This window comes from Nicotiana tabacum, chromosome 7 (assembly GCF_000715075.1).
Source record: "Nicotiana tabacum cultivar K326 chromosome 7, ASM71507v2, whole genome shotgun sequence".
In the NCBI taxonomy this organism is placed as follows: Eukaryota; Viridiplantae; Streptophyta; class Magnoliopsida; order Solanales; family Solanaceae; genus Nicotiana; species Nicotiana tabacum.
In genome coordinates, this window is record NC_134086.1 from 152067243 (window position 1) to 152077215 (window position 9973).

At 36.9% G+C, this 9973-nt stretch overlaps 1 protein-coding gene across 1 annotated transcript; it reads left to right on the plus strand.

The window, feature by feature from the left end:
* Positions 1 to 2059: 2059 nt before the first annotated feature.
* LOC107827210 (beta-amylase 2, chloroplastic-like) lies at positions 2060 to 9587 on the plus strand. Its single transcript, XM_016654302.2, has 8 exons — positions 2060 to 2366; positions 5222 to 5290; positions 5392 to 5595; positions 5690 to 5884; positions 6674 to 6838; positions 6932 to 7192; positions 7301 to 7519; positions 9145 to 9587. Exons 1-8 carry the CDS (start codon positions 2184 to 2186, stop codon positions 9373 to 9375), a joined length of 1527 nt encoding a protein of 508 aa, XP_016509788.1. The 5' UTR covers positions 2060 to 2183; the 3' UTR covers positions 9376 to 9587.
* Positions 9588 to 9973: the final 386 nt, after the last annotated feature.

Sequence of the window (9973 nt, forward strand, 5' to 3'; positions counted from 1 at the left end):
ATGAAATCCTCAGTACCAGGTGTCTGCAAGCAAAGGACCAAAGAGGACAGTCAAGCGGCAGGAAATTAAAACCGAATCGTTGATCATCTCAACTCAACGGCTGCGATGCGTCTATGCCAGCTGTTGGCCTACGCGTGCAGACTTATATTTTGGGTATTGTGTGTGCGTGGGCTGCGCATTAAATTGGCAAGATTTTTGCTCATCAATTATTTTTTTTAACGAATTTTATTAGAACACTCCACTTTAATTAAAATTTTAACCTTTTTTTGGTCAATAATAATTAATTTTTTCAGGTATAAAAAAGAAATTAACTTTTTTTATCCAAAGTTGCTCTTAGAGTAAAGAGCCTAGGAGTAATTATTATATTTTCAATGAGCAAATTAAGGTTTATATGGTCATTTTTATTGCTAATTACTACTACTAAAATGTGAGTGAATTCCATAATATGTGTGAAAATAGTGTAAAAAATCAGTTAAAGTGAACCGGATAAAATAACTATTTTAATTAACTCAAGCTTTATTAGACAAGTTTACCATTTAAATTAAAGACAAAATTACTCTCATTGTCACTTGGCCCAACATTCTAACAAAATTGGGCCTATATTTTCCCTTCTTACCCGGTATGACCCAGTTTCTATAATGTTGAAAAATTATTTTCACCGATTAGCCATATCACTGTCCTCACTCTTTTTCTTTATGCGGAGGAATTTTTTCCATTCACAAATCAATTTTCTCTTTCAGATTTTCTCCCCACCCCTCTTTCTCTTTCATTTTCAATTCGCTCTTGCTCTCTCTCTCTCTTCTCTCTCTCTCTCTCTCTCTTTCCCTTTCTCTTTCTCTTTCTCTGGCAAAATGGTCGAGTTCTTCTTCAGATTTCCTTGCTCCGTTCATCTGTATCTTCCTCTTCCCACAAATAACACCGTTGAACAATCCACACTGGATCTATCTTTTTGTAGTCTTTTTCTTTTCGATTCAGTGCTTGCCGAAGCCGATTCCGACTTTCACATTAGAGGATCCTTTTATTCCCGTTCGAAGAAAAAAGAAAATATTGAGTGGTTATTTCTTTTAATTCTTGTCTCTTATTCTAAGTTATGAAATCTCCTTTTTTGGTAATTTTTCCTCCTCCTCCTCCGCCTCCTCCTCTTCCTCCTCCTTCTCACTTTTAATGACTTCCGAAGGGAGGAAAAATGATGTATATGTTGTATATAACTATATACTTTGTATACTCATGTATAACCGTGTATATTTGTGTGTATTCTCATAGTTATACATGATTATACATAATTATAACTATGTATATTTGTGTGTATTCTCATAGTTATATAGAATTATACATGATTATACACAAGTATACAAGATTATACATAATTATATAACATAGATAATTGTAAAAAAATTGCATTCAGATAGTGTGTATTATTATTTATTTATATATAATTAACGTATGATTATGTATAACAATGTATATAAGGTGTTTAATAATGTAAATTTTTATTTTTTCTAGTGAAATAAGAATTTCCCTTACAAAACTTTGAATTTTGCAAAAAAAAAAATAAAAAAAAAATTATAGACTTTAAGGATGAATATATTTTTTACTTCAACTTCCTGATATTGTGAATTTTAGGAAATACTATACATAGGGAAGTAAAAAACAAATAAGAATGAAAATGAAAAAAAGGAACAGATATAAATGAAAGAAAAAAGCGAAATCTCATTTAGGCGTGAATATGGGTGTAGTTGATGAAGTTCGACAAAATTTGCGAGTTTGACTTGTTTTCATAAAATTGATTAATGTTAGTGGGCTACCGGATGAAAACCATATTTATGGGTTAGGCGAGTGAAAAGTGCTTTCTCCAAGTGTATTTTCATGTAAATTTACCATTTAAATTAAAAGCCTAACTAATTAATTTATTGCATGGTAAAATATACAACGACTCAAACATTTGTTTAAAATACTGTACTACTAATAAATTAAAATAAGCAACATACAAAATTAAATAAAAAGAAATATTTGAAGTAAAGACAAAAAGTGCTCCTCCGCAACTGATAACGTCCATTTTGATCAGTGGCAGTGTCATTTTGATCCGACTTCTTTTTGTACACTGTCATTTTGCCTTTTCCTCCATATTCTTACCTTCTTCCATTTTCTCTTCAAGCTTCCATTTTACAGTGCCATAGTCTTCCATGGCTTCCATTTTCTCTTCAAGTAGCTTTCATCTTGGTTTTAAGACCAAAAAAATGGCATGCAGCTACAAGATTGATAGTACTTGTGCATCTACTCATCAGTTCCCGCGGTTTTCGCTCCGCCGCGATGGTCCAATGGACTCCCCACTCAGAATGTTTGCTGCCAACCGAGCTTATTCAGATGTAGTTTTTTTCTTTCCCTTCGAGTGTGTGTGTTTGTGTTTTTTGTGTGTGTGTGTGTTGTGTTTTTTTTAATGTGTGTGTGTGTCTGTGTGGTGTGTGTGTATGGGAGGGGAGTGCTTTCCCAATCTTCAAATCCTTAATATAAAAAGAAACCCACGAGTGAAACTATAGAATTACTAACTAATTAGGAGTGGTGAAACACCATAAATATAAGATGGACAAAGTAGAAGGGTTTGTCAGCCAAGGTAAGGTTCCTTTCCTCTCTTTATCTATGAGCTCGTGTGAGCGTTCTAGAGATGTTTTCGGTAAGGAAAGGTGATTGGAAGCCGTAAGTCCAAGTTTTGTTAATCGTATTCATGAGTTGATTATTGGGATACTCTTTATGACATGGAGTTCTGGATTTGTTGTTTATATCATATGAGCGTCGTATGTTGGTTGTAGTTATGTGAAGAAGGAAGGGTGTGGTGAAACACCTTAGATATAAGGGCATTCCAAGCTTGTCGCAAGTCAAATGCGTGCTATATATATTGCTCATGTGGCCTGAGCAGCTTGTTGTGTGTAGCTGCTAATGTTAGCTTTAATTTATTATTCGCTGCGCTTTTAGATCTACAACTTGACGGAAGGATTAACTCTTCGCAATTCTTTAAGTCAAGAATTGAGGTATATAAGGCTAAATCCTCTTATTTGCCGCTATGGCATGACCTCCAAGTCTTATGTTTCTCTTGTATATACTTAAGGGTCCTAGATGATAAAAGTATATCGGGACGCTATATGTTCTTGAAAATCAGGATTATATGCACTTCTTTCAGATATTCATGTTGAGCTCTCAGGTCACCTTTTGTAGTGTATAGTTCCTCTACTCGAGATGAATCATGTCGAGTCTTCATGTTAATCGCATTATGAGGACGAGCTTTTCATAGATATTGCACTCACATGATTGTCGAGTCTTCCTTAGATAGCGTGCCCCTATTGTGTTGAGCTTTCCATAAGTGTTGTTCTCTTCTTGTTGTCGAGCCTTATATAGAGATTATATTCCTTCTATTGTGGAGCTTTGTATAGATATTAATTATGCCACCATCATGTCGAGCCTTCCATAGATATCATGGTCCCGTTGTTATCAAGCCCCTTTCAGATAGTATGATCCTCTTGTGGTTAAGCTTTGTGTAGGTGTTGTGTGCCGTCATGTTGAGCTTTTCATAAGCTAGCCGTGGAGCATCTGACTGTTGTGCTTTGGCGCGATCATGGATGGGTCGCTAGAGAGTACATAGCTCAGATAAAAAAACCGGGTCGAAGGACTCGAGTTGGTTAAAAACTACTCCTAGAATAACTGGTATTAACACTGAGATGAAAAGAGGGGTAGGTCAAGAACTGGAAACAGTTCTTATGGTAGAAGAAGAAGAAGTTGGGCTTGACTAGTGTGACTGCAAGTTGATAGCAGATTTGCTCAGTTATGCAAGCAGATTAGGATTAACATTGAGAAATTAACAATATACACAGTTCATCAGCAATCTGAGAGTATTAGTTGACTCTTCCTAGTTGGTAGCACTTAGCTTTCCTATATCATTATTATACTTCATTTGTTTCGACCAATGTAGTATATTTTACTAAACATGTGAGACTATGTTAAAACTTTTAGGAACATGAACATCCATGCTATGCGCTCAGGATTATATATGCACTTCTTTCATATATTCATGCTCCTAGTTTTGAGCTCTCAGGTCACAGACCTTTTATACTGTATAGTTCCTCTACTCGAGATGAATCATATCAACGTCTTCATGTTATTCACATTATGAGCACAAGCTCTTCATAGATGCTGTACTCACATGATTGTTGAGTCATCCTTGGATAGCATGCCCCATTGTGTTTAGCTTTCCATGAGTGTTGTGCTCTTCCTGTTGTCGAGCCTTCCATGGATATCATGCTCCCATTGTTACCGAGCCCCTTTCAGGTAGTATGCTCCTCTTGTGGTTAAGCTTTGCGTAGGTGTTGTGTGCCTGTCATGTTGAGCTTTTCATAAGCTAGTATGCTCCCACGTGTTAAGCATTTCATTTAAAGTATGCTCCTATTTGAGATGGTGGAGGTCCAAGTAATAGCATGGCCACATTGCATAGAAGACTAAGAACCTGTGGAATTACTAACTAATGCACCTCTATGACTTGATCCAAGTAATACCATGACCAGCCACCTCTATTTTGAGAAAAAGAGCTGAGTAAGAAGTGTTGAGAGGTTGAGCAGCCATGAGCACGAAACAAGAAAGGAAATGTAGGAGCAGAGTCTAGAACAAGCCAACAACATTGTAATGTGATAGGAGATTGACAATAGAAGGATATAGATTTACTTGCTGCATTTAATTAGTATGAGACAACAATACTGAAGAAGCAGAGTTAATGAAATAGAAATAACAAAAGGGCAGATATGATTAATGAATTATATTTGGTGATAAAGTATATGACGGAAGCAGGAACCAATATGGAGAATGGAGAAACAAGGGAAGTGGTTGGCCAGATAATTTATATAAGGGATGTCGAATACTATCTGATACCATGTTAATAAACAATCTGCACACCTTCTACATTGCTATTTATAAGATGATACCGAGTACAATAACTTGGTTAAATTGTGTTTGTCATAATAATCTACCTCTACAATGAGATAACAATAAGACTCCTACTCTCTATCTATTGATGTTGAGATAGAGTCGATACTTCTATTCTTTGTCTAATTACTAGATAAACTATTACTGTATATGTACATTAACAGTAGTTCAATTCATTGTTGAATGTTTATTTGTTTCTTTTTTTTAGGATCACTCTTCAGTTTGCTTGACTATAGGTTTTTTGTTCTATTCACAGGCTGCTGATTCTGCTCCAGAGAATTTAGATGAGAAGACCCCTTACATTCCCATATATGTCATGCTACCGGTGAGTTGTTATTGCCGTAGCCCTCTCATTGAATCATATCTTGATATTTAATCTTTCAAATTATCTAGAAACAACTAACCATTTTTACTTTGACTTGACAGTTGGGCATCATAAACATGGAAGGTGAGTTAGTGGATGCCGACAATCTCTTCAACCAACTAAAAATGTTGAAATCATCCAATGTTGATGGCGTCATGGTCGACTGCTGGTGGGGGATCGTAGAGAGGCGTGCTCCTAAGGAATACAATTGGAGTGGCTACAAAAAGCTTTTTGAGATTGTTCGAGATCTTGGTCTTAAACTACAGGTTTAGCTTTTTATGTTCCGGGTTCTATGCTTTTGTATTCTTGTCAGTGATGAAAACTTCACTCGGTGGTCTTACATTCTAAGAAAAAATTCAGGTGGTTATGTCCTTCCACGAGTGTGGAGGCAATGTGGGAGACGATATTCATATTCCGATTCCTCAATGGGTTCAAGAAATTGGTTACGAGAACCCTGACATATATTTTACGGATAAAGAAGGCCGAAGAAACCATGAGTGCCTTTCTTGGGGTATTGATGCAGAAATGGTCTTAAATGGGAGAACTCCACTTGAGGTAATCCATTTACAATTGCACGACTCTTGGTGTTCAATTCTTAAATTTCATGAGGGGGAGGGGACGAAATCTCTTGTCTGATGAAGAGGCATGTAATTTGAGTGGTTTGAGATAAGAATTAACAATTTTTAGTCCATAATGCCTTTCTATAGTTGACCTTAATCTCTTTTCTATGCTTATTTAAGAGTAAGTCATATTTTCAGATCCTCCTTTACCATATAAAGAAATCAGCTAAGACTAATAGTAATATTGGCCTCGCAGAGTTCTCTGTATCTTCTCAAATGCATAAAATTATGAACGTTAGCTCATTTATAGGTGCACTATCAACTAGAATCCTAAAATAATAAGACTGGTAATTATGTATATACAACCTGCTGGAACAAATGCAAGATTTTAGCTTTTGTAACCACCTTCTTGTTTGCGACATTGAATTGTTTCTTAGCTATTTCTTTTCAGCAGTCAAGTCATACATTTACTAGTACTGAAGCATACATTTAGAATGCAGCATTCAATGTAATAGCAGTTGTTTTCCTCCATCACTCTTATTATAGTCAATCCATACATTGCCTTGACAGAAGGTTCTGAAACTAATACTATGTTACCTTTGCATCACTCTTATTATAGTGTAATAGAGGTTGTTACCTTTGCATCACTCTTATCATAGTGTAATACAGGTTGTTACCTTTGCACCACTTGGTAACACTATCACTAGCTTGAAAAATTGTTCGCACTCCAAAAACAAATGATGTTTCATGGTGTATCATTTTAATTATTAATCTGCTCATACAGGTTTACTCTGATTATATGAGAAGCTTCCGCCTCGAATTCGATGACTTCTTTGCTAGACGAGTTATCTCAGAAATAGAGATAGGACTTGGTCCATGTGGAGAACTCCGATACCCTTCGTATCCGGCAAAATTCGGGTGGGAGTATCCCGGAATTGGGGAATTTCAGGTAGCTTTAACCATTTAGATGGTGAAACAGTTACTTATCTACCCTTATAATCTAGCTTAATGTATTATTGATCCTGTATAACTTTCATAACAGTGTTATGACAAGTACTTGATCAAGAGCCTCCAAAAGGCAGCAGAGGCATGGGGAAATTCAGCTTGGGGTAAAGCACCCGAGAATGCAGGTTCTTATAACTCAAAACCACAAGAAACTGGGTTTTTTTGTGATTTTGGAGAGTACAATGGATTTTATGGTAGGTTCTTCTTGCACTGGTACTCGCAAATTTTAATCAATCATGGCGATCGAGTACTTGGCTTGGCAGCTTTGGCATTTAAGGGCACTCCAATAGCAGCAAAGGTAGGAAAATGTAAATGATGTTCCTTTAAATGCTAGACATATTCATAGAATCATAAATTGCTTATTTAAATTGATTTTGGTTCCTGGTGCACTCTAATTGATGTGCAGGTATCAGGAATTCATTGGTGGTACAACACTAAAAGCCATGCAGCTGAACTAACAGCTGGCTTTTACAACAGTGGCAATTTTACTGGCTATTCTGCAATTGTGTCAATGTTAAAGAAGCATGGGGCAGCTTTGAATTTTACATGTCTCGAATTGCGCACGGTTGATCAGGAACGGGAATTTCCAGAAGCATTATCTGACCCGGAAGGATTAGTTTGGGAGGTAAATGTTATTCTCTGATGTAAATGAATTATGCAAAGCTCAATCACTATTATTTTTTAGTCTGAATTTTGGTGGTTAAACATTCTCAACCCTTTACATTTTGCAAAAAGTGTTAGTAAATATATATGCTTGTGCTTATATGATGAACAAGTTATTCTAAATTGTTTTGCAAGAGGTTGTGAGTTAGTCTCTCCAAGAGCAAGGTGGGGAGTTCTTGGAGGGAAGGATGCCGAGGGTCTATTTGGAAACAACCTCTCTACCCCAGGGTAGGGGTAAGGTCTGCGTACACACTACCCTCCCCAGACCCCACTAAGTGGGATTATACTGGGTTGTTGTTGTTGTTTGTTTGATCCTGATTGAAGGAAAAACCCACCTGCCCATTCGCACATGACCTCTAGCTTCCTTAGGTAAATCAGCTTCATTTAGGTGAACGTTGGGTGGTCCAAAGAGTGACGCCTTTTAGCTAAACAGTCAATAAACCCTGTTAGTCTCCTTATAACACTGGTTGAGAGTTTTATATCAAAATTACTGCTCAACTCCTTGATCTTGGTCGGCACTGTTTAAATTTGCCAGAAGGCTACTGTCATCAGCATTCAGCTTAGAGACAGGGTATTTAGCTCTCCCATAGGTCTTTGGTGACCTGTTTCCTTAGCTGAAACCTTCGAGTTATGGTACAAATCTGAGTCCAATTCTGTTGCCACTCAATCTCTGGAAGCCATAGCTGTAAGATGTGCACCATAGTATCAACAACCTGGAATTTGAGCGCCCCATAGTACTCGCACACTTGGTAGAACATGTGTGTACCCATAATTTCCAGCACACTAGAAGAATAAATTAGCCTCCACATCTCATTCTTGTGCTCCTGTGACCACCATTTAATGACTTGATGTCTATGTGTAAGTGCAGTACCCTGTACTCCCAAAGGAGAATAAAAGTGTGACCACACTTTCTTTGCCCTTTCTCCAGTCAGAAGAATAAATTCTTATGATTCACCGCCTATAGTATTATAACAGTAGCATTTTGAAGAAAAAGTGTATCCCGTATTTGTTAGCTTATCATCGATAGGTAGGTCATTTTTCATAGCTATCCTAAACATAAATGATTTGAAGGGGATTCTTCAGTGCCAAATCATCTTGTTTGTGAAAGAAGGGCCTCTGAGTTGTCTGATCATCTTCCAAGCAGAAGAGCAGGTAAAATTAGTAACCTGCCTGAGTACTTCAAATACCTTTGACAGAAAATTAGTTGATAGAGAGTCTGTTGTAGTATTTCCTAATCCCAGCTGTCGTCTTTAATGAACTGTGATGCCGTTGCTTTGTTCGGCACAATACCATCAGGTATCATATTTGCAATTGCTCCACAGCCTGTCTGATTGTCCCACCAAAAGGATACCTCTCCTTGTTTATTCTCCATAGCAAATGCTCCTCTGCCTCATACTTGTTTTCAAACATTTTCTTCCACATCTGCGAGTGGCCTCCTTCCAATTACCTTGTAACTGAATGTGATCCCTGACAATATCTAGCTTTTAGAAAATCACCCCACTGATTGTTTTTTTATTTTACTTTAAGGATCGATCATTACATCGCTATCGTTGCATTGCTAATCTCCCCTATTCTTCTGAATCACAGGTGCTAAATGCTGCATGGGAAGTCAAGATACCAGTTGCGGGTGAGAATGCACTGCCGTGTTACCATAGGGAAGGTTACAACAAGATTTTGCAAATTGCCAAGCCTATGAATGATCCATTTGGCAGACACTACTTATCTGCCTTTACCTACCTCAGGCTTAGCCCAACTCTACTGGAGAAACACAACTTCATAGAGTTTGAAAGATTTGTACAAAAGATGCATGATAAGTAGAAGCATTGAGGATTTACTGAAAGTTTAATGTGCAACTATCCGGAAGAAGATGTTAAAAAATTAGACAGATTTGTTTTGTGTAGACAGCCATCTTGTTTGACTACTCTGCTTTGTATGTAGAGATACTTGTTCTAGAGTTGCACTTCATGTAGTCTTAAGTTTTCTAATATTAGTATTAGAATGGTATTTGGCAGACGTTTTTAAGGCGGTCTTTCTTGACATGAATACTTATTGATATTGATTGGTAGTTTACCTCCATTATGTGCTCCATATTTTTGTTTATGATAGTATTGGGTTCAATAGCTGATGCGGGAATTATGACTAGTCATATAAATAAGGGAGGCGAAGGCTTGCTTGGGCTAGTCCTTACACGCCGATCACGGTGTGGAAGGGGTCGTGACAATCTGCATTTTCGTTTTCTTTTGTATATTTGTTTTTGAAAATACATACTAAAGAGGTAAGAAATACATACTTTAGACCATAGGCCTTTCGACTCAGAAATTGATTTAGTTTCATCAAAAGACCTCATACTATGTTAGTGTGCGCTTGACCCAATTAAAATTTTGAAAGAGGGAAGAAAAAATACATGAATTTCTAA